Below are 25649 nucleotides of genomic sequence, written 5' to 3'. Positions count from 1 at the left end.
CGCACAGAATTAACAGGAGTTAACTTATATTATATATATATATATATATATATATATATATACACACACATTATATACCGGTATATATATATATGAGATTTTTTTGCAAGCTAAAAAGCACCCTGTTATGAATGTGCAAGATGGGAAAAATGCAAACACTGCAGAGGGAAATATGGAATTTTATTGAAATATTGTCAAGATGAGATTCTTGTGCAAGGCAGGGAGATGTGAACAGTTTGCTAATCAAAAATAAATGTGTTTCACTGATCTGTCGATAGTAAAAAGATGACTATGAATATATGTACCAAAAAAAATACATTTGCCTCTATTTAAGATGTATCCAGATGACAGTTGCATGCATGTATGGATGTGTCCTGTGTGGTTATACCTGTTCTGAAACATACAATGTTACAAAACTCAAGTGTTTTAACCAAATTTCCGTACACTAGTTATTTACAGGCATAATACGGCTGTGCTATTAAGACAAATATAGCCAATGTACCATAAAATTGGGTCAGGGCCTAATATATTCTTGAGAAAAATTACAACAGTGACACTTTGGCCTCAAGCTGCTTCTCATTTTTACAGGCATCAATTGTCAACAACATGACATTTCCACACCTGCTCAGACTATAAAAAGCCAGATAAATATGGGAGATGAGAGAAACTGAGGAGGTACAGGTGAAGGCGAATGATAGAGAAACATGCATGAAGGATTACACCTGAATTTAAACCAGAGGTTTTCAGAGTGTGTGAGGGTGGGGGTCCAAGCAGTTTCAAGGGAGGCCCAGTGAATGCAAGTGGCAACAAAACATTACATTTGTTATTAAAAGGAGATCTCATGAGCCTAAATGTGAGTGATTTGGTAAAGATAGTTCAGAGATACAGTACGGGAATTTGACAGTTTTCCCCCTTTCCCAGTCAAAAACAAATAAATGCCTTCAGACATACCTTTTTATGTCAAACAGCAATATCAAGCCATCTTGGCTCAATTGTTGAGTGCCTATGAGATCAATAATCATGGTCCCATAAGCATCCAGGAATTGAGGGGCTCCTTTTTCCAAGCTTTGTGTGTGGGAGTCTGACTTTGAAAACCCTGCTTTAAACCAACAGCTGTGATTGATGGCATGCATCTCCACGGTGCCTTCCCGGTTCCCTTCCACGCCCCCATTTCCAATACTGCTGGCATGGACAAAGAACAGACACTTACTTTTGTTGCCTTTTTTTTAATCAATGCAATATGTTCTTAACCAACATCCCTTACTTTGGTCAATATGTAAAACTCACCATAACAGTGGCAGAAAACTCTCAACATAGATCATTAACATTTTCTCTTGATGTATGATAAGAATTGGGGTAGCAATTTCAGACACACTCCTTGTTTAGAGACTATTCATTTCTGGATTGATTCTGCTTTCTACACCACGTTTGGGTTTATCGTAGTTTAAGGTTGCGTTACGCAGATTCCATTGACGAGCGTGTGGCAGTGTTTCCACTAATGTGCCTGCTAAGGATTCAAGCAAAATCCAAATGCCTGAGATATATATTTTTTTTTAGAAGCACTAACCCCAATTAATTCTTATTCTGAGAGAAGAGAGCGGGCTTTCAAAACAAACATGCCTTAATCAACGTTTCATATGAACACCCAAACAGTACCAAAACTTCTCCTGCTTTGACTGCAGTGCTTCACAAAGTGAACAATTTGCAAAAGGGAAAAAAAAGAGGGCAGAAAACAAACTGTACATCAAAACGGACCTATTGAAGGATACGCCCCCCCCCTCCCCCCCTTGAAATGGACAATTACAAAAAACATTTGTGGCAGAAAATAAATGCATAGATCCTGGTTATTGATCTAGTTTTCTAAGCGCTTGCTAACATTACAGTATGCTGTGTCTTTTCTTTTGACAAGTGCTTATCTCATAGCGCAATATATGGGAGGATAACAAAACAAGACAGAGGGACAGTGCGAAAGGCATAGCACAGCAGGAAGCAAAAGCATGTAACACCCCGATTCATCTCCCATAGAACCCAATGACCGCCTGCTTTTCTTCGCCAGCTTCGACTCCAATCATTCTTGATAAGTACAAAGACTGAGGCAAGACGGCGATCAACCCCAGAAATAAAGAATTTTCTTACAAAAATGTCAAAAAAAAGAGAAGAAGTGAAAACCACGTGAAGGGAACTGAGCGCCTGGGCCTCTCTTCAGTCTACTTTCACCGAACGTCAACGTTGGTGTGTGTTTAATGACGACGTAATCAGGAGAAGAGCAAGGGAAGTTGAGGACCACAGGCTGGAGCAGAGAAAGGGTGTAAGAACCTGTAGAGCCCCCCCCCCCTCTCCTCCTCCTCCTCTGGATTAGTTCTTGATCACGCCTCCATCTCCCTCACTCACAAAACGCTTTCGCCCTCTAGTGGAGAAAAAACAGAAGAGTTTGAGAGGAATTACAAGAATTATACTGCAATGTATCAAGAGAGGTAAACATGGCAGGTAGTAGTGAAAGAAAACACCGCTATGTTGGGGTGTTCGGCCCTGTAATCACAACGCCCACATACGTTAAGGACCCCCTCGAAAACGAGATGGTTCATCTCAAGGGGTTTATCCTTCGAATAAATTGTGTTTGTGTTAAAGCAGCTACGAGCAACTTTTTCGATTGTTATTAAACAGTATAAATTTAATATCAATGCATCACATCTTACCTCTAATAGTCGACGAGACCAAAGCCGTGTGTATCTGAGATTGCTCCCTTAGGTGATTATTAAGTCTATAGTCTGTCTAAACTCGCGCCAACAGGGGGCTCTCTAGAGCGACCGGACCGGGTAACCCGGAAGTGAAACGCGGAAGTGAAACCAGGAAGTGAAACGCAGCTGCCTTTTTACGCCGTTTGCGCTGCCTAGCAACATAACATAAACAATGTGAACGCCACGCATACTCGCGGGAACATCTCTCGTTATATTCTAACAGGTTTTTTGGAAGTTATTTTGTGGTTATGGCCGAAGTGGCTGCTGCAAACCGTTTCATTTCAATTCCTGATCTGCCCTGGCTACAGACACACTAACACTGGCCGATTCACTCGGGGTTCAAGCGAGACTACTCTGCGTTGGTATCGTCGACTATTAGAGGTAAGATGTGATGCATTGATATTAAATTTATACTGTTTAATAACAATCGAAAAAGTTGCTCGTAGCTGCTTTAAATAGTGTTATATTTCATTTGACCATTTCCCCATGCAAGGCAAGCATTTGGAAGATGCCCCTTAGTTTACCTTCCTTTTTTTACACACTGACAATTTTAAGAAAGATTAGTCTAGAGATACCATCAGTTATGTGGAACAGAATTGTGAACCTGGTGTACATTTAATACATTAGATACATTTATTTATTATATGCGATCATTTGGGCATTTCTGGTGGAAAGGCACTGTTCCTTGTGGAAGACTTGAAATATGTCACGGTTGACCATTTTGGATGTGACTTTAAACGGATGTTAGCCAAAAAGTGAAAACATGAGAGCAAGTCATCTCAGGAAATGATATCTGCACCTCTCCTCCCAATAGGGATTTGTGAATGTGCACATCATTTTGAAAAGACTGGACTTCATAATAAGAGAATTACTTTATCATTGAAACTGGCCTTCACATCAGCCTTATGAAGGAAAGCTGGAAGAAAACATGCACGCGGTGCAGTTTCCCTAAACAACGGTTGTTTTAACAGTAGTGATTGGCTCCAGGAAAGCAGGGAACAAATGGTACATGACCATTTCTGTGATGACGGATGTAGAAACTTAGAGGGATTATGTAAGACAGACAAGTCACTCTGGGAAATAAGCAAAACAAGCAAACGGGCTGCTACTTTTATTAACTATCCTACTACTACACACAAAGGGCCAAATGCACTAAAATGCAACAGTCCATTTTGACAACAGGCGGGTCTATTCTGCCGTACTCCACTTGCTATCGTCTAATAAAAACACATGAATATCTGTTCACCATCAACAGTTATGATGTGCCACTTTCAGCATCCGCTTCACAACTAACCTGGAGGGGCATGCATCCCTCAGCTGTTTGGTGATGACAGACTCCTGGTAGCACAGATCCACAAAGGTCTCCATGATGGAGTGGGCATGTGGAACATCCAGGTTGATTTCAGGGAGTTCATCGTACACACGCTGGAAACCCTGCAGGAGAAACGGTGCACACACAAAAACAGATGTCATCACAGGCTAAACACATATTCATTTTTAGAATAAACCGACACGGGACAAGTCATTAATTCATAGCAACTAGTACTTGACATAAAGGGACTGACCCGGTTCATCTGATCCACAGTGATGAGGCCTGTCTTCCAGAAGGCCTGCAGCAGCTTCACCATCATCTGGATGGCCGTGTCTCCTTTGGACTCCAGCACCATCACGACAGCCTGGAGAACCACAGGGATGTATGAGAAGAGAGAGGAGAGGTGCTGCACCATGTGCCATCATCTAATTAACATGTCCAATATCCATACCACCATAAGTTTTCCTCTTACAGAAAAGCTCATATTCATTTGCTATTTTAGAGTGAAGCTAAGTGATTAAGGCCCCGATCGAAATGTGACTTTTTAGACATGCATAAGATGTCCATTCCGCCACATGGTGGCAGTGTTTGCCATTTCCTGAGAGCTGTTTGCATCAGACATGATGGCAGAATAGAGCTGTAATACTGAAGGGACAACATAAGGTAAAGAAATCTCACTGAGGAATTCAACTTGTTTTTTATGGAGCACTAGTGACAAGCTCATGTTACATAATGTGCCTCTGTTTTTTGGAATTGATCATGATTCATGACTGCAAACTTTCTCAATACATGTTATGCAAAACATTCAATTTTATATTTATATAGCGCCAAATCAACATGCATCAACAACAAGAGTTATCTCAAACACACACAGCAGACTCATAGTGTGAAAAAGGTGACCGATACCAGGGCAGGCACAAAACCCACTCACAAATAAGTGCCCTATTTGAGGATCAAAAAGGTGACTAGTTTGCATCCATGACACACGCAGTCGCGCACGCACGCACGCACGCACGCACGCACGCACGCGCACACACACACACACACACACACACACACACACACACACACACACACACACACACACACACCTTTGCATGAAACAAAACCCTTCTCACAGTAACAGCAGCCATTTTAAGATATATCAAAGATTTGACCTTCTTTAAATAAATATTTTATAAATCTCGTTGACTCTCTTCAGGTTCGTATACCTCATAGACCAGCTCATGGTGGAAGTGGGGGACTTCTAGGTCCCGCAGACAGTGCTCTGCCTCGGACACCTCTCCTGATAACAGGTACTCCTTCAGCAGGAGGTTCATCTGGAACAAAGACAAACAAACACGGTCACATGATGGAGACATCCTGACATGTGAGGAAGGAAGCGGACTTGACATTTGGCTTTGACAAACGTTAAGACATCTGACTTTAGCCCCTAGGGCCATTCAAAGTGACACTTGCAGTAAATCACACCGTATCTTTCACAGGGTTCAACTTCTCACACCTTCTTAAACATCCAATTCAAGGACTTTCCAGGCCCAATTCCCTCAAATTCAAGGACCCAACACGGCATAGTTTGAGACAGGGATCGATGTTAATTACAGTTATAACACCGATTATTTATAATGAGAACTAGCAGGGTTACAGAATCTCACAGACAATTAAAAAGAGAGAGGCTTGAATGTGTGAGCGCTTTCTCAACTGTGCTGTTAAACATACCAACGTTAACAAACAAATAATTAAATAAATTAAATCTTCAATTTCTCTTCTTGCACAAAATATATAAATTCAAACACTTTCGATGACCCGTGTCTATTTATGTCTATTTTCAAAAACTTGAGGCCTTGATTTCTCTCTCTCTCAAATTCACAAACTTTCAAGGATTTCAAGAACCTGTGGGAATCTTGCCTTCAATTCAGTCACTGGATAAACTGATGAGATCAGGACCCTTAATTCTACAGTATTCCTTTTTTAAATATGGGATGTTCAAGTGTTTACAAATTAAAGGTCCCATTCCGTGCAAAAGCTGTTTTTACTTCGAAATGCATGCTGTAATGAGTGCTCACAACCTCAGAACTGCCAGAGTTAGATTTGTCCCTATCCAGCTCTCTCCTGCGGTCTCCTTCAAGCCACGCCCCCTTACACTCTGTTCTCCCAGAGGGTTTCGTGTTACGTCACACCGCGCCTTTAGCACACTGCGCGCGATCTCTCTCACACAAGCTATCTGCGCCATTTTGTCTATTGTTTGCCATAGCAAGCTGTTTCAGCGCGAGAATCATCATGGCCTGTTGGTCTGTGCTAACCATTTCAGCCCAGAATGTTTCAACAATCTGGGGCAGTACAATCAAGGTTTAGCCACAAAATTAACACTTCTAGCTGGAGCGACGCCACCTGTACGTGATCCAGCAACTGCGGAGGTGCATTCGGTAAGTCTAGGCATTTTGAGATGTCCTGTTTAGCGTAGCAACCGTTAAGTTAGCGATAGCTCGTTGCTAACGTTAGTTGTGGACACAACCTCGCGTGCTGGTCCACGGACGCTAATCTGATTGGGCTCTTCCCCAGCGGCCAATGGGAACTGTTAGTTCTGAATATATTATAGAAACAGACCATTCCTGGGAAGCGACGAGATGAGGAAGTGAGAACTCCGTCAGAATGAACGGGGTTGCTATATTTTCGACAAATTAATCCAGAATCATGTTTTATGGACCAGAGACACACGTTTTTAAGAGGTTACAGCTACACGAATTGGGACCTTTAACATTAACTCTGATGTGTGCAACCTTGCACAAAACACACTGTAAGTTGGAGCAAAACAAGGCTGTTGTGTGTGTGTCTGTGTGCGTGTGTGTGTGTGTGTGTGTGTGTGTGTGGGGGGGGGGGTGTTGGCTGCTTATAAAGCCTGTCAAATTCAATCTCCTCTGGAATTTGCTAGGAGCAATGTACAGGATGTACAGACAGGCACAGGTGCGCCTGTCTGTCGCGCACACACGAGCACACACACACACACACACAAACACACAACTGGGGGTCGATAAAACAGGAAGATGTATTTACTTTGCAAGAAACAGGCTCTGCTGCTACATATGACTCTACAGGGGGTGTGAGGGTCAGGAAACATGCATACTGTACATACAGATTTGTCATTTGTACAAAACAAAGTTCAATTCTTCCATAATATATAGACTGTATAAACTAATAGAGCTTATTGTAAAATATATAATGCATTTTTTTTTACCAGATGCCCATCATCCAATACTAAAAAAGGGAAGTTTCACAAATCCCCTCCTTCAAATGATTACCATTAGCATGCCCTTGAGCAAGGCACTGCAAACTAACCTGTATGCATCAGTGTCACACATTATATTATATCAAATATTTTTTACTGGTGAAGACAGCAGCTTACATTGTAGCTTTTTTTTTGAAGGTGGGAAGAGTTGAACATACAGAGGTCCATAATGGCTCAAAGCATCCTTCCCTCATGAGAATCTCATCAAGCTGTCAATATTAATAATACCAATACAATTTGTATGCTTTGAGGCAAAGCCAGGGTATAATTTCAATTAACTCAATAAAAGATTCTCGCTGGCTCTAACCAGATTTCCTTGGGAAGAAACAAAACCTGGCGAGCCGTACCTGACAAGTTGCAGGCAGTAATGAGAATATTATGGGTGTAATAATATGCATATTCGTACTGAACCGTTTAGGTACGAGGCTTTAGACTCTTTCACTGCTGATACTGATAGTGGAGCAGATTAGAGAAAAATCATTCACAAGTGGAAAGAAGCACCAAAATTGCCACAAATACTCCTTGGAGATTGTTCTTTTGATAAAAGCTATTACCGTAGTCACGCAAAAACCAAGATTTTTCCACGATGGCCGCCATTTTTCTGGCCCGGATAAACTATTTTGGGGATCAACTTTGTGTAAAATTGTCCAATATGAATGATATCAAACCATACATTTATGACCACAAAGAAGCCAGATTTATTTCATCATTATTCAGTGGCTGGCCCGGGAGCCAGCTGGCTTGCAAGGTTAGATGACGGATGATGTCATCAGTAACACACATGCTGCCTGGCATGCGCTTGTTTTAAAGTAATGTGAAAAATATGCATACAGTACTTTTTTTTATCAAAACTTTTATTAGAAATGATGTACAGAAAATTTACATTTTATTTGCATGAGGAGCGATCCTTTGGTTACTATTGAATACACATAAGCTTATGACTCCAAATTTAAACCTGGGACCCTCGATAACAGATTTGTGCACTGGGCAAACAAGGGCACTACAGCAATAATACAGCAGTAATCGACAAAGGGGGTGAATTAAAGATTTTCAAGAATTGAAGAGTGAATTTGACATGGAGAACCAAGATTAATTTAGGTATTTGCAGGTCAGAGACTTCTTCAATAAAGAAATAAACCCAGATATTCCTGATGAGACAATCAGAGTGATTGGGTTACTGTGTAATGCTTATAAGAACAACACAGAGATATCGGTGCTGTAACATGGCCTAGTGATGAGCAGAGGAATCTCCACATTGTATCCACCTTATTTTTGGCGGCCATTTTTGCCTGATCTAGCTGATGGGTGCTTCTTCCGGTGTGATCCTCCCAGCCTTGTTGCTGACAGCTTGACACCCGTCTGGGCGAACGGAGCAAATCACTAATCAGGTCCAGCTTGGCAAAAATCTCGTCGATAAATATCTCTTTAAGAGCGCAGTGCATTGATTCATGGGTAATCGTGGCTAATATTAGCCGCTAGTTAGTTATGTTACATGGCAGTAAAACGCCACTGAATGACCAAATTGATATAACTTTTAACCATTTCGGGCACAACCGTTTCCATACGGACCCATCAGCGTTGGTTAGTTGTTTATAACGTGGTTGGCTATATTTCTAACGTTCTATCTATCTCTGCACACTGAGAATACTGGGAGGCGGGCCATAGCATCTCTGTCGATGATTTGATTCGACAGTTCTGGGCACTGGCGTTGGCGTTGGCTAGTGTCCTCTAGTAAGAGAGTGGCGTCAGCGGAGGACCAAAATGCAAGAATCATTAGCCAATGAACAGCCAGGAATGGGTCTCGCGCTACTTTTGCATGCTAAAATAAAGCAGATAATGTACAGTTTGATTCATTTCAAGGGATGAAAAACCCTTTCAAAGTACAACACTGTCTATTTTGATGCAACTCGACAGTGCTGCTTTTTTTACTGAAGAGTTCCACTTTCTACTTCCTGGAAAAAAACTGGTCCATTGGAGTGAATGGAGATGTCAGAACTCTTCTATTATACGGCTCTGGCGTTGGCCAATCCTGGCGTGTTCCACCGCCAAATCGATTGTCTTCTGGTGCAAAGCGAGTGGCTTCTAGGACGAACAGGCTCTCTGAGCCTCGCGCCACTAACGTTATTTTAGAGCAGCGCAGTAAATACAATATTCCTGGAACGCGAGTTTAACTTAACAGTTACATGTCCTCTGCATTCTACATAAAATTAAGATATTACGGGTTGTTTTATTTGGTATGTTACATACTTATTGGCCAAGTTATGTTCAATTCAGCCAGGGTACAAGAGACTGAGTGTAGGCAGCCATCTTTTCAAATCAAGTAGAATACATTAGGAAATGGCAAGCTGCAACAATGAGTCACGTTAAACCGGACCTTGTACGCACAATTATTTTTTACAGTGGGGCATTCAAAAATAAGGTGGATATTAGAGATAGATGAGTAAAAGAAAGCAACATGCAATTTAACTGAAGAAGAGTGGTATAATATTTGTAAAATACAACAAACAACCCCCAGCTCCAGGAAGTGTTTTGCTGGAAAAACATATAGATTCTTTATTACTCCCAAGCCAAAAAGTACATTTTCAGACTATATGGGGAGAGAAATGTAGATCCTCCATTAAGAAGTGGCTGAGAGAGGGTCAGTCCTGCGGCCACCTATAGTCATTGGTGTGGCCTCATATACTGTTTCTTTCTGTGCTGTTATTTATTTTTTACCATTTGCCAATGTGTGATTTTAGTGGATTGCTATCTACCTCTATGTTCTATTTTTACTGTTATGCGCATTGTATATGTTGTATCTTGCTAATAGTAAGTATCATTTTTTGTCATGTATCTTGATTGTTTAGACATTAAGATTTTCCTTTAATTGCTGTATTTGATATGTACTGTGTGCGCTCAGGACTCTGTGTGCCCAGGGACTACAGATGCAAATTAGCTTTTAGCTATCTCTGGTGCAATATATTTATTGTGTACTGTCCCTGCTTCAATAAACGATAAAGATAAAGATAAAGATCACACCCATGTTTTCTGGGAATGCGAGAAAATTGTAGGTGTGAAAATAATACAATAAAATAAACTAGAACAACCGCACCGCGGACATATGCCTCCGCCAACAAGTGAGCAGTCGACATGCATGTCTGTCCAGACAGACTTTGACGTTTGAGCCAAATGTGAAGAAATTTCGTCATGGTGTTATTGAGATATGGTGTTACCGAGCTTGAAAATTGCATTTGTGAGGTCACAGTGACCTTGACCTTTGATCACCAAAATCGAATCAGTTCATCCTTGCATCCAAGTCGACGTTTGAGCCAAATTGGAAGAATTCCCGGCAAGCCGTTCCTGAGATATCGCGTTAACGAACTTGGGAATGACGTTCATGAGGTCACAGTGACCTTGAACTTTGACCTCTGACCACCAAAATCGAATCAGTTCATCCTTGAGTCCAAGTCGACGTTTGAGGCAAATTTGATGAAATTCCGTCAACGTGCTCCTCAGATATCGCGTTAATGAACATCGGACGGACGTACGGACAGATGGAGGGACAACCCGAATCCATAATGCCTCCGGCCTAGCTGGAGGCATAATAAAACAAATTAAAATCAACAACATTTCTCTGGCATTTCTACTTTTTTGCTGCAACGAAAACGTACCGAACGGTGACACCACTGCGTCGTATCGAACTGAAAAGTGAATTTTGTGAACCGTTTGACCCCTAAAAAATGTGGATCCCCCACCCCCCCCCCCGCATTGCAGCCTTGTACACAATTGGTCTAATTTGGTGCAACTACTTGGTTATGTCCCCCCCACTGCTGAGTGGAGTGGACACCAACAGCCAACGTTTCGCCATAAAATTATTTATGGCACTTATGCCACTTGCACTTCGAACGTAGTATGATATGATGAACAAAATCAAAACCATGCTGATACCAACAGCTTAGAGTCGACTAACATGCCATTCAGCGCATTAACCGAATGCACTGAACCCAGAACAACAGAGACCGGCGGGGGAAGCAGAGCGGAGACAGAAGACGGTGTCAGAGGATTAGAAGAAGAGGACAAACGAGAGGATAAAGGAGTGGATGGGAAAGCAGGAAATCCAAACTGGACAAGGGTCTCAGGGCTACTGAGGCTTATGCAACACTCTAGGGCCGAGGGCGGAGTGATACATCACACTCGCGTTCCTAAACTCACTCGCACACAATTGCTTAAAGGAACACTGTCAATTTTCAACCAGCTTTGTATCATTACAAAATCAGTAGTATATCAGAAAACTGTAAACAGCTTTGCTTTGCAGTCATTCATTTAGTTTGACAGTTATTGAGAGTTGATTTAACTTAAGTTGTGGACCAGTGATCTAATTCATGAACAAATGACATCACTGGTCCACAACTTGACTCAAATCAAGTCTCAATAACTGTCAAACTAAATGAATGACCCCAAAACAGTTTGCAGTTTTTGGATCTACTACTGATTTTGTAATGATACACAACTGGTTGAAAATCATCACAGTGTTCCTTTAAATGTTGCATAACTTGCAATTTTACAACATGTTCACTTGGAAACTCCTACGCACCTACTGTATGCACGCCCACATTAACATGCAAATGCCAGAGAATCCTGCTAGATCGAGGAACAATAATTGCAAATATACACAGAGAAAGAGGGGGGCTTGTGGGGTGTGTTTGCAATGCGCGTTTCAGTTTGAGGTGTGTGTGTGTGTGTGTGTGTGTGTGTGTGTGTGTGTCGGCCCCTCCTCTGCCCTGGGTTTTGGATGAGGGAGAAAAGGGTTCTGCTGACACAGCAAGCGAGCAGAGGGCTGGCCTGTGGCTCTTCACCCAGCATGCATTTCTGCCTTCTGTTTACGTTACATAAGAGCAGCAGAGCTAGTCAATACAAACAGTTCGATCTCAGGTGTTGTATTCTCCAAATATAAGTTGCGCATTACAACATGAACATGGTTTCTTGCATATGCAAAGGCACAAAACAAGCAAGTGTGCATTCAATTATTTATCATAGTTTATTGTAGTTGAATGGCCAGAGCTTACCTCTTTAATGAGATGTTTGACAGGTCGAAGGCCTCCGCCCACGCCCCACACATTATCTAGTCGAACTATCTCTTTCTTCATGGTCAGCAGCACTGCAGCGCGGTCTAAAGCCGCCCTGGAGAAAGAAGCAGAAGCACAAACACTTTGACCATTTCAACGGTATCTGTTAACCCGCAGCGTGATGCATGGGTGATGAAGTAAGCTATTCATCTTGAAAGAGATGCTTCTTCAATTCAAAGCGAGGAGAGGAAACTGAAGAGCCTCCCTGTAGTGCTGGTCAGGTAAACAGGTCTGGAGAAGGAACAGCCATTTGACAAGCGCCACTGAAAGGCAACAGCTGGCCCTGCTAACAGGGACAAATGCTCGCTTCCTTATCTGGAGATTCTGAAAATGATTACCTGATTGTAAAATCAACGAGGAGATTTTGGGCTTGCCTTAGCCTAAAGAAACATAACCTAAACCAAATGACATAGCAATTGCATTTAAGGCTGTTTTCTCAATTATTCTTCATCAATCAGCAGCCATCTTATTGACATGTTTAACTTTGAGTCTGGGCTCACCTGGCATGGTCACAGTCCACTTTGCCCTTGTAGCGGTCCAGGAAAGCCATGGAGAGGACATGGTCTGCTATTGCTCTGGCTATAAACTGGCCCAACATCTGAGACACGAAAGAAAACTGATTATATCCTTAAAACGTGCGCGTGTTCACACTTCTTTTTAACGGCAATGTATAAAGCAATATGCCAACAGGCAGGTTTGGTGCATTTGGATTTGGCTGTCCTTTACTTCATCCTCTAGTCTAATCCACTGATCACAGAAATCCATATTTTAAATGGCGCGCCCTTTCAATGAACACTGAAAATCATACGCCGTTTGTTAAATTACTTCCTTTAAGAGCACTTTCATTTCTGAGCCAACCATTACATATGATCCCGCTGATGCATATTTTGCAGTCCTTAAGATGACAAGAATATATATTTATGACACAAATAAGTAATGTATCCTTTGATCGCCCTTTTCTTAGGTCTATTACAGGAACGTTTCAAGGAACTGCTCTAAATATGTGAAAGCACTCTTTGAATTTGAGTTACATCTAAGGCCGGAGACACATTTCACAACTTTTAGACCAATTATGCTATAGCCACGATTTGGCCATCCAGACTGAGTGCTAAGATCAGACCAAGTCCATTCTAGACCCTCCACTCCTGTAGTACAAGCGGGTCAATGACAATGGCTAATGAGACTGTTCAGTCCTGTAGCCAGCCTTATGTATAGGGTTGGGTAGCAAAATCCAGTACCACTTTGGTGCCGGTACCTTTACAACCAATACTAGACCGGGACCAAATTGCAACGCAGAATTAGGTGCCTCATTTAGGTGCCATGCCCGAGCTGCTGAGTGAAATAGCCGCCCTCTGGTGTTCTGAAACCGCCGCTGCACGCACCTTCACTAACATTATCATTTGGAGCGCGCCGCTTGAAATCTCTTTAAATTAAAAAAAATCCACTACTTTAAATAAATAAAAAGTCATGGGTTCAGGCACTGGTACCGTTTTAAAAACATCATTTTAGCACCGGTATTGAGAAAACTATACCCATCCCTACTTATGTGTACAACACAAGTCATAAATTTAATCTGGTGTCTAATAAACACTAATTTCCCCTCTGCTGATGGGGTGTACCTGTGGAGCCTCGGGCGTGTCCAGTATGAGGTCTGGCAGCTCTTTGAGCATCTTGTCGAAGGCGCGGGCCATGTCTGCTTGTGACATCACCTTGACCGACAGGTCGGACAGCAGGCGGGAAGTCAGCTCTCTGTGGCTGGCCTTGCCTTCCAGGGACAGCGACACGGCACAGGAGGAGAACTCATACTTATTGGCACCCAGGTTCAGCTCCTTCAGCAACATCTGAAAAATGACCACGGAATGAAGATTAAGGATTCTTTTTTCCACCAGGCAGTTGTGAAGGCGATTTAACGGATGTTGACCTGGAAATGCATGGTGCATTTCCTTACCTTACATAAGGATATGGAATGTTTTATTTATTTGTAAGGGACTGTGTACAAGCTTGACAAATGTGTACAGAAGTACTGAGCCTACAACCACTGGGTCCTACAAATATCCACACTTTCCCAGTGATCTGTACTGTACATGTGACTTCTCCATTACTTCCTTCATGCAGATTCATTTACCTGGACCTCTTTTGTGTCTCCATGCTCAAAGTACTCCTGTACAATTGGGTTGACCGTTTTTTCCAGTTCCTTCTCATCCAGCTCTGGTACAACTGTTGCATAAACTGTGTCCCCCTTAGAAAGAACACATGTAGAACATTCAAGGAACATCTACAGACAATGCACATGAACGATCATGATCACACACACACACACACACACACATCCTGAAAGTTATCCAATAATCTTATACATTCCTCAACTTCACACAAATATTTAACATTTCTCACGTCATCTTCACTTCCACACCGTCAATTGAATTTTAATCATCACCACCATCATCATCATGTTCATCATCCCTTACCAAGAGCTTCGTGATTGAATCATCAATATTTCGATTAGAGCTGCCGACCATCATCGTATGACCAGAAAACTCAATTTACATCGTCAAAGCTCTCAAATAAATACGCAAGCAACATTTGTTTAAAATAACAATTTGGGGCGATAGCGGACGCCTTTTTTGAGAGGGAAACATAAATCTTCATTATAAACAAATAACTGACCTGTTTTAGTCTTTTGAGCCCTTCATCACACTATCTTTGAATGAGCACAAATTCAATCATATTGCAACGTAATTATGAAACAAACAACAAATCATGTGACCCAACTGATATACTAAATATCGGCCACTGTAATTGGTGAACAGCCCACTTTTTTGCAAACAGCCGATTGCAGTCAACAGGGCCGATACCGATATACCGTCGATATATCGGTGCATCCCTACTAAAAATATTTTGGCCAAATAACAGAATCGAATACAGAGTGAACAAGCACAAATACATTTTACTCCGAATCGCTTCAGAAATAGTTAATAGCGCTGATCAACAACTGTACCATTGTATGTCCCCTATATATTTGTGAATGTCAAATGATGGCCGATTCAAGATCATACGTTTCCTGTCTGCATCTCTCAATGTCAACAGTGCCAGCCCAAACTGGTCCAACTCACTTTTCAGGTGAGGTTTTTGCCAGACCTGGAAAGAACAATAGCAAGCACGGATGGAAGAATAGCCTTGGAACTGATTGAACACACAACACTTTGGAGATCCTACAAACTATAATAGGAGAAGGAGTGTTTTGGCTCATTTGAGAGAAGAGCTGGTTTCCTCCATAGGAGGACCATAGAGTTCTCCATAGAGAACTCAAAAGAGTTCGAGCCCAAGTTCATAGAACAGGGAAAATATGAGTATAGAGAAGGATTTAGGCCAGCAGTCCAAAGACATGGCACAATATCAATCACCTGTACCAAGAAACACTTCTGCACACATTCTCTCAAGGGGTCAAAGAGAAGGAAAGGGAGGGGTTTGTAAGGATGCTATAGTTCCATATGCAGTGCTAGTGACCTTTAAATTTAAGTTTTATTTTGAAGTTTGGTCTTTTGGTCCCAGGCCTCTGTGTAGTGTGTCGAGGTAAAGGCTCTCGCCTACCACCGCAGAGACCCGGGTTCAATTCCCGGCAGCAATTGCAGGTGGGAAGCTGGTGGGATATGTGTTCTGGTCACTGCACTAGCGCCTCCTCTAGTAGGTCGGGGGGGCGCCTGTTCGGGGGGGGAGATGTACTGGGGGGAATAGCATGATCCTCCCATGTGCTACTCTTGCTGGTGAAACTCCTCGCTGTCAGTTGAAAAGAAGTGGCTGGCGACTGCACATGTATTGGAGGAAGCATGGGCTAAACTACAACTCTCCCCAGATCGGCAGAGGGGGGGGGTGGAGCAACGACCGTACAATTGGGGAGAAAAATACGGGGGGAAAGACTTGATATAAAAAGTGGAAAAAAGGTTTTGTAATTTCCCCAAGAAGAAGATTGGCTGTTACCATTTCACCACCCAGAGCACTCTGTGGAAGCCCTGCACTGATTCAATATGCTACTGTCTGGACACGTGCAGTCAGAGTGTGTCTTTTTCTGTGGCAACTTGTCCCTAGTTACTCTCCACCACACTGCTATCATTCCCATTCAGTGGCGTTTCTACACCGGTCCTCAAGGCCAAATGACACTGGCTTGTCTGAGTTTCCCCCAATCCCTTATCAACTGGGACAGTTGCCTCGACAGAAGCGCCATTCCCATTGCCCCAGTCTGCGTCAGTGTCACGCACCAAGCGCTTGCTTGATAACAGGGTTAAAGGTTGAAAATACTGTCGATTGTGATGGGACGGAGCCACCTGGATCAAAAGAGAATCTGACACACCTGCTGTAAATGTGCTTTGGCCAATTCCTATGGACTTTGGCACAAGAGAATCGAATCTAGGATCTCCAAACGGATAACATGATTACACGGCTAATTCAATACAAGCTCTAAAAACTATTTGTTCCCAGTGCTCTAATCAAATATACAGCATTAAATTGAACTGTCCATGAGCAATTCTTCGATAGTGGAGGACAATTGTTTTATCCAACACACTACCATTGAATTCAACACAGTGGACAATGCATTGTGTGATTCATCAGAAGAACGGGCAGACATATGCTTGTTGTCTGTACGCAGACAATCAGCTTGTTCAGAGGGTAAAGCCTCTGTTACATCCAGCGTGTCGCGGCCACAGCTCCTCCACCATCCGTGTGTCTGTTAGCCACACGAGACTGCCATCACTGAATAATTGTGTGACTGCGATTGTATGAGCCAACCGCAATTTATTGTGTATAACTGCGATCACCGTTGTGTTCATAATTTTTACCCTAAGAATTTTCTCTCTTTAACATAATGACAATTTAAAAAAAAATTATATCCCAGGGGCGTCTGGGTAGTGTCGAGGTAAAAGCACTCGCCTACCGCCGTGGAGACCCGGGTTCAATTCCTGGCAGCATGTGTAAAACCACTTTGCAAGAAAGATTTAATGAACTGATCTCAATGAGCTGGGTTATTGTAAGGGGTGTGTCCCAAGTCATCCAGATAAACATGTAAACAGACACATACTCATGTGCAACCAGTTTTAAATGCACAGTCTCCCACACTCACTCACCTGAGAAGATTCATCATAGTTGGGGTCCTTTAAGTCTGGCTCCTCGACCTCGTAGACCATCCCCGCAGCCCCCCACACTCCCTTACCACCCGCCCCACCTGGGAGACACAAAGTGACACAAAATGTGAGGCCACGCGTGAGGGACATGGGCAAACAAAGAGCACAAAGCTTGGTCTTTGCTGGACCAACACTGACGTAGCTCCAAAACCCACCTTTTTTGGGTAGGCCCCGGCCTTTGCCAGTCCTGGACTTGCGGTCGTTGGCGTTGACTTTCCCCTTGGGACTGTGTGGATCGCCCCCCGCCAACTCCCCCGATTCGGAAATCGAGTCGCTGGTGGAATTGCGGGACGAGGTCCTGCGCAGGCGACGCTTAGCTTTCGCTTTGAGCCGTGCCTCGTGGAGGGCTTTCTCCTGGGGCGTCCAGTTGCCGTTGACCTCCGCCTCCAGCAGCCCGTCCTCGTCACTATAGGGACGCTCGTCATTGGCCTGGCTGCCGTCAAAGGAGAACGTCCCTGTGATCGGACAAATGGAAAAGGTTGATCACAGTTCATGATGTGTCCAGTTACGTGGATACGGAAAATTATTCGTCTCCTTTACCTCCTTTGCTATTGTACTTTCAAAAATATATATGTATAAGAGCTGATGCTCGAAACGTCACGCAAATAAAACTTCAAACGGGAGCTCTTTTGGTGTGCGGATCTCTTAAGCCTTAAGAGAAAAAATATACCTTAAGACTTAAGGTATATTTTTTTGGATCCAGCACGCAGCCCAGTGAGCAATGTGATGTGCGTGCCTTTACTATTTTTCTTTCTTGTGGTGATGAGACATTACTGTACATTCTGTCGGAACAGTGTAGGAAAGAAGCCAGGGGCCAGGGCAAAAATGCAACAAGAAATCTCAGAATGCCAACAAAAACCGTGATCTAGGGGCAAAAATTTACCCCAAAAGATTGTCATTTTATTTTCATTCTATTAATTTAATTTCCATCTCTTAAAGATTATTTTTTGGGCATTTCGCCTTCATTTATTTTTTATATAGGACAGTAGGCAGACAGGAAAGGTGGGGAGAGAGAGAGGGGATGACCTGCGGCAAAGGACCGCAGGTCGGATTCGAACTCGGGTCGGCCGTGCGAAGGGCCCGAGCCTTCGCCGTGGTATGCGTGCTACCAGGTGAGCTACCAGGACGCACACCATTTCAATCTCTTAAGGTATATTTTTTGATCCAGCACCCAGCCCAGTAACCCAAAAGATTTTAGTCATTTTACTTTCCTTCAATTAATTTAATTTCCATTTCCATCTCTAACGCAAGCTGGTTGCCAGAAGATGATGAAGAACACACTCACACAAACAGCTGTGTTGTTCACACTACGCTTTAGCAACTTCAGGGTTGCCACAGTTACTTTCCAGACATGTGGCAACCATGAACTTTATACACTAGTTTTAAAAGTGCCTCAAGATTTTGTAAATGCCCCCATTTTTTTGTGACAGTGGGGGAAAAAGTTGCCTCCAAAATATGTTTTAAATTTCCTACACTGTGTAGGAATACAGCTCAAAAAATATGTATACATAGAAACAATATTACAAACGATCTAAAAAAATATATATATTAATTGGATAAAGTAGAAATAGATAAATCTCCATTAAAGATGAATGTTGATTCCATATCCAAATAAACTGAAATCTTGAGGAAAAAATAACCCCAGATGGTGTCAGAGGAATTCATACCTTCTCATCTATTGGTGTACCGTTTTCAGAATTACGCAATTTTTAGAAACTCCTACACAATGTCTCAAAACTGCAGTGGGCTGAATCTTTATGCAGATTCGACTGCTAATTGAGCACAGAGCTGGAGCCATACGTCTAACAAGGTAAATGTTGTATTATGTAGGACAAGCTTATTACACCACGTCAGAAAATGTGTGAACAACAGCAGCTGGTGAATAGGGTTCGTTTATCTGCCTTTGAAAGGGGATGCATTGTGGTGATACTGATAAGACAGCCCTTACAATGTTTCTGTTGATACCTGATCTGAAAAGATATGACAAGAAGACGTGGTCATTCACAGATGGTGGCAACAATATAGTGGAGGTGTCGCAGCAGTTTGAGTCTTCTCTCTTAAGACTGTGCAGCCTAGATTTAGTTGCACTGTGGTAAGTTACTCCATATAGTGTATATACAGTAGCCCAAACGGCACTCCCCAATGTATGACAGCCGAGACTATATAATATCAATTTCTGCATGTGAAGCCAAAGGTCACACAACCACCCAACACAACACGTAACACAACGTAATGCTATATTATTCTGTGTTAAGAGAAATGTCTAGGAAAGCAAATTGCCCGCAAAGTTCATCTTGCTTCTTCTAGGTATGGAGGAAGAGACACAACAACAACAACAACAACAACAAAGGGGAGTGGCGTGTAACTGTACATGGGAGGCGGAGGGCAGCGGAGGGGAACACATGGTGGAGAAACGCTGACAGCAGTTTGTTTTCTCCCTCCTCCCTCTCGCGCTCCGTACGAGCCACAGTAGACCTGACTACATATGGCAGTGTTGGGGGGCCGCGCCCGCTCGGGCGGTCACATGAGCGGGACCGGAGGAGATTTGGAAGGCAGAGTAGGAATCTCTGAGGGTGTAATGAATACTCAGGGTGGCTTCTGCAACGCCTAAATGCCAGTGTGAGAAGTTATGGCCCTATAGATTACAGGACATGCAGACATGGTGGAGTGGGAGGACGGGGGGAAAATGTCCAAGCCGCAGAGCCAAGTTGCCAACCTGACAGGCCTGGCTCTCTGGGAAAGAGTGCCTGAAAAACACTGGCCCTGTAAACGATCAGATAATCAAAACTGGTTATCCTGTGTAAATATCACACCTCTCTGGCACAGCAAAAACAATCCGTGACCCACTTTCAAGTTACACTAAAAAAGGCAGAAATACTGGATTACAAAATGTTTAATGGAACAAACAGAAGGGCCTCCTGTACTGTACATGTATGTGAGGTATGTGAGGAAGGTAAGCACAACTCGCTCACTTTAAACTGCTGTAACGGCAGCACCACGCCCATGTCCTGCAAAATCGGTAAACACCAGCCCCACGTGTCACCTCCTCCTTCAGCCCCTCCTCTTTCCCTCATGTAGGCTACAGGCCCCGCCACAGGCAGTAAATCAGGAACTAACCAATGGCAGCGAGCCAAACACACAAGCGGCCAATTGGAAACGGCAGAAAAGGAGAGGGCAGGAAAAGTTGGGGCGGCTCGCCAGCGCAAGGGTTGCAAAAGGAGCACAACAAAAATGCAGCCTACCTTTGCCAACGAGCGAACACAACTCTTTAACCCCGGTGACGCCGTGTGCCTCGCCACCTCCGTAACACAGCGCTCGCTGAGGGACGTGGGCTCATTGTAAGCACGTGGAGGAGGAACTGAAACTTCTGAAAGACTTTTCTGCTCTTCACCCTCGTTAAAGATTTGTTCTAGAATGGTTAGGTCTGTGTGTCTGTGCAGTTCTCATTGTGCAGCTGAAGCCATCACCGCTGTCCCCTTCTGCTCTGTCTTTAAGCCTGAAATCCCACCAAAACACAGACCCAAAGGCTTACCGAAGCCCACAACGTTAAAACACTATCATAATGGATCTCCTAACCTCCCCCACACAAACACAGGAGCCACATGCTCCCACAGTTTGTGTGTAGATGACCTTTGCAGTTGACCACAGCCAGCAAACCTGAGTAACAGTATGAAGACGTTCAGTCTAGGTGCAGATAGAAGATTGCTATGAGTGAACAGAAGGGGGTCAGTAGAGCAAACTTTCAACAGAGCTCCCGAGGGACTGACCCGTTGAAAATGGTGGTCACTCAGGTGACAATCTACTGGAGGGATCAGTCTCTCTCTCTCTCTTCACATACACACACAAAATGTCATAATTTTTAAGTAAAGACATGTGTGATGTCCTAAACAAACAGCCAAAGAAGAGGCAGGCTACATAATGATATGAAAGGGGGGGGGGGGCATGCATGGTGTGGTGATTAGCTAATGAGGGGAGGAAGGGGTGTGGTGGGTGTGACTGTACCCAGGGGTTCAACTGTCATTTCTTATAATGCAAAGAGACCCGGGGCAAAATTACACGTGGCATGGGAGTACAATTTGAAACAGGCTTGGGACATGCTCCACGATTTCCAACTAAAGTGACCAAGCTAAGCTAAGCTTCTTCTTTTTTAAATCTGTGCATAAAATAGCCCTAACCTGTGTGCATAAATGGATGTGTGTGTTTAAAAATACAACAGCAACAACAGAAAGTGGACTGGGGGGTTGACACAAAAGTTAGGCCTACCTAGCTTTGCTTCATGTGTTGAGCCGCATAAAATTAATAACTTGGGTCGACAGAGGGGCATGTAGATGTGCTGCTGACTGTTCTGCTTGACTCCCCCTGTGCAACAGCTGCAGTCCAACAACACAGATAGAGTGCAAGGGTAGTTGTATATAAAAGATTAGAGCTGATGTATGAGCCAGTTGGTCAATGGTCTGATACGCTTTTTTCCACCCAGATAAAAATTGACCCATATACGGTATTCACTGATGTATTGTGAAGCACTACTAGTGTATCCAAGTATGGTTTGTTTGGTTCCTTAGTGGATGTTGTGCATGGATTTGAGAGGGGTGGGGGGTGCGTTTAACAAAAGACCATAACGTTACATTATGTGCACTCAGCAGGCCATGACGTGATCAGGCTTGACATGTATGGCTATCATGGGTGCACTCCGTGATGCTCTTATGCCTATATTTATCCAAGGAGTGATATAAAGACTAAGACAAACAGGTAGAACCCTACGCTGGTATTAGCATGTATTCCTCAATTACTGCAACAGAACACCCATCAGAGAGAGCTGTGCCACTCAAAACCTCAGCCACCCCTGAAGCCAAATGGATCAGTGTGAAGCAACAGATGGACATTTCAGTCTTCGAAGCATGTGGATAATTGATTAGCTAATATCCACACACCCAATAAAACTATTACATTTGCTTGCAATGCATCGGCCACTTCAGCTACAGTATTATAAGGGTTTTAGTTATCCATTCCACGCTGCTGTGCGAGCTCAGTGGACTAGCTAGTCAATAATGTAACGTGTTGTTGTTTCCCCCTTTTTTCCAACTCACACAATGGAGGCTTTGACAGTGTGCGATCACCACATCAACAGCGCTGCTTGATTGAGCGTGGCTGACCCTTCTTGAGAAAAGGCCTGTGAAGTTCATAATGTATTCACTTGACAAGCCTTTCCTTTATTATGATAAATCAGCACAGTCAGATGTTTTGGCGTACCAACAATAAACCTGTAGAACTGTACTATTAATCATATTCTAGGGGGGCAGAGCATGGCATCTCACACACACTATCATTGTCTGCATGCAGCATGCACTTATTTATGCATATTTTCAGAGTAAACAAATATCAGCAAAAACACATATTAGCATGCTATTACAGTTATGAAACCGTAAATGCAACCAAAACCTCAGCTCATGCTGAATGGCTGGGTGGTTACTGCACTATTATGGCTAATACTTATGTAACCTTTAAATACAGAAGCACGTTAAGATTATGTAAGGCATTTCTATTGGTTCTTAGTAAGCTATACATGTCGACGTCATCGCCAGGCTGAATGGCCACAGTAAACAATAATAGCACTGTGCACGGTGCAACGTTAGCTGGATGCAAACAGGAGCACTGCGAGATGGACTGACTGGATGCATAGTTGCATACTGAGTGCAATGCATCTTCCATCTTCTCACAATGTTAAAACTGGCCGAGGAGATATACTGAAAGCTTCTGGCTTAACGTTATAAAAAAAAGTGTGCTGGGGGGGGTGGGGGCGTGGTACACAGAATGCACGACATGTAAAGCTAAAGCCTACATTTACAGACAAGGCTGTCACAAAGTCTTGATAACTACGATATAGGGGAATAAATGAATAAATCACATTGCAAATTAAGTCTATCGTGCGTGCTTGCAGCTGCGACCGACAGTGTACCATGCAGTGTACCCAAACACTTGCCAAAGCGGAAGTGAGCAGGGTGGCTTCGACCAATCAGAAGCGCGAAAGGGTTAAAACGCTGAGCAGATTCAGACAAACAACACGTATCAAAGCGCTCAAGCAAAAATGTGCACGATGTTTAGGTCGGTGCTCGTTTTGCACGTCGAATTTGACGAGCTGTGTGTGTCTCTGAAATGCGAGTGTGACGTTGCACGAGTGTTTGTTGGGGTCCTTTGCTCGTCCGGAGCACATGGTGGAGCATGGCTGCTACTGCAGCCCAGCCCCGTGCAGGCAGGGACAATGGATCACGGAGGGCACACACACAGGAGAGCCAATTCCACACATTCAAGCCACAGTTTGCCCCCCCAGTTGCTTGCTCAAATGCAACACAACATCTGGCAATTGGCGCACTTCCTGAATCCACTCACCGTCGTGTTTCGGAGCGGTGGCCCATGTCTCCACTTCGGTCGCCATGGCGCTCTGGAAATGCTTGTTTTACCGATTAAAATCGTCGCCGTGCGCTCTCCCGAGGTGGCCGCAAATCCTCAAAAGCGTGCAGCAGAGTGGGCGTCAATCAAACAGCGTTTCTACTGTTACCTTGTCGTTTGACAAACAGCACGTGCTGGAAAATACCTCGAGTCCCCCTTGCCTTTTCCCCTCTGTTAGCCTAATATCTCGTGCAGAATGTGTTCAGCTCTAGAGGAAAACACAGACTGATGAAATGCAAATACGAATGAATAGAAAACAAGCAATGTAAAGAGTAACTGAAGACTATCGCACTCTTCTCAGAAGGTTTTCTGAAAAGAGAAGACAAGCTTGGTGGAAATTCGCTAACTAGTCAGAGAGCATTTCAACGAGCAGCCTGCTGCAAGATAAACAAAGTCTGTTTTTAACTTTGGAAGGAGCGAGCAGACAGTCACGTGGAGAAAACGCGCATGGGGAGTGGTCAGAAGAGGGGGTGGGTACTGGTCGTGTCTGACCAATCACAGAGCAGGAACAAAAAACAACATTGCCAGCACAACTTTGTGAAACAACAAAGTGTACACAGTCATACAGTGCCTCAAATTTGTATAGATATGAGCATAATATAGAAACACAATATACTATAGAATACTAAAGTAATAATAATGTAAACCCCCCAAAAAAAAAAAAAAAAATCAAAACCATATCAGAATTCCCAGACACTCACTACCCCAACCCTCTCATAATCTCTTATCATTTAGTAGCAGCAGCATTATTTTATTTTATGTTTTACATTTATAGAGACAAAACTGTAGGCCTAACTGTGTTAGCTAACTAGCTAGCAACTAAAAACAATAAAAACAGAATATCATATGAGTATGTGAATTATTCATATATTTTCTACCCCAACGTTAAATAAATCACTCTGATATTACTATAACATGTCTTCAGGGACTAGGTTTACAGCAACGTTTGTTTAGCAGGCTGTGATCCTTTAAAATGTATCATGGATCTCTAGTGTGTGTGTGTGTGTGTGTGTGTGTGTGTGTGTGTGTGTGTGTGTGTGTGTGTGTGTGTGTGTGTGTGTGTGTGTGTGAGAGAGAGAGAGAGAGAGAGAGAGAGAAAAGAGAGAGAGAGACAGCTTGGGTTTCGTCGGGGTCAGGGGTCAAAACAGTGACCCGTACAGTCCTATAACCTCTTTAGACCTTGAGGATTAGCAGCACAGACCCTGGGTCCAGTCTGGCCATGTGTTGTTGTTGTGACCCAGTGCACCACTTACTCTGATAGAAACGTTTTACATTTGATGTATTTGTCTCAAATATGTATTTGAAGACACAAGGCCTCTGTTAACTTTCCCATATTAAAGTGTTTATTTCCACAGCTGTCTATTGTTTTTTGGATTAAGAGCGAGGTCCATGTCGATTGGCCAATGGATGGATGGAAAACTGTTGCTGGTTTTAGATGTTTGTGTTTCCCCCTGAATCCATCATGGAGCATCATCTCATCAGCCTTCTCCATTTTAAAATTGTGTGTTGGTGTCAAGATGGATATGGCCCTTACCCACTATAAACCCAGGTGAATTTTGATGATTTCAAAATGTTCTTCATGAGTCT

General features: G+C 43.2%; 1 protein-coding gene across 1 annotated transcript; it reads right to left on the bottom strand.

The window, feature by feature from the left end:
• Window positions 1-171: 171 nt before the first annotated feature.
• On the bottom strand, window positions 172-24440 carry pdcd4a (programmed cell death 4a). The gene is made up of 11 exons (XM_083634466.1): window positions 24003-24440; window positions 17771-18070; window positions 17559-17656; window positions 14564-14677; window positions 14058-14279; window positions 12939-13036; window positions 12379-12493; window positions 5262-5369; window positions 4304-4414; window positions 4033-4172; window positions 172-2407 (listed from the first exon to the last, which is right to left on the bottom strand). Exons 1-11 carry the CDS (start codon window positions 24046-24048, stop codon window positions 2356-2358), a joined length of 1404 nt encoding a protein of 467 aa, XP_083490592.1. The 5' UTR covers window positions 24049-24440; the 3' UTR covers window positions 172-2355.
• Between the last annotated feature and the right edge of the window lie 1209 nt (window positions 24441-25649).

The sequence above is a fragment of the Poromitra crassiceps genome, assembly GCF_964638095.1.
Source record: "Poromitra crassiceps genome assembly, chromosome: 4".
In the NCBI taxonomy this organism is placed as follows: Eukaryota; Metazoa; Chordata; class Actinopteri; order Beryciformes; family Melamphaidae; genus Poromitra; species Poromitra crassiceps.
The sequence above is the reverse complement of the archived record's forward strand: the minus strand, read 5'-3'. Positions and strand labels throughout refer to the sequence as shown.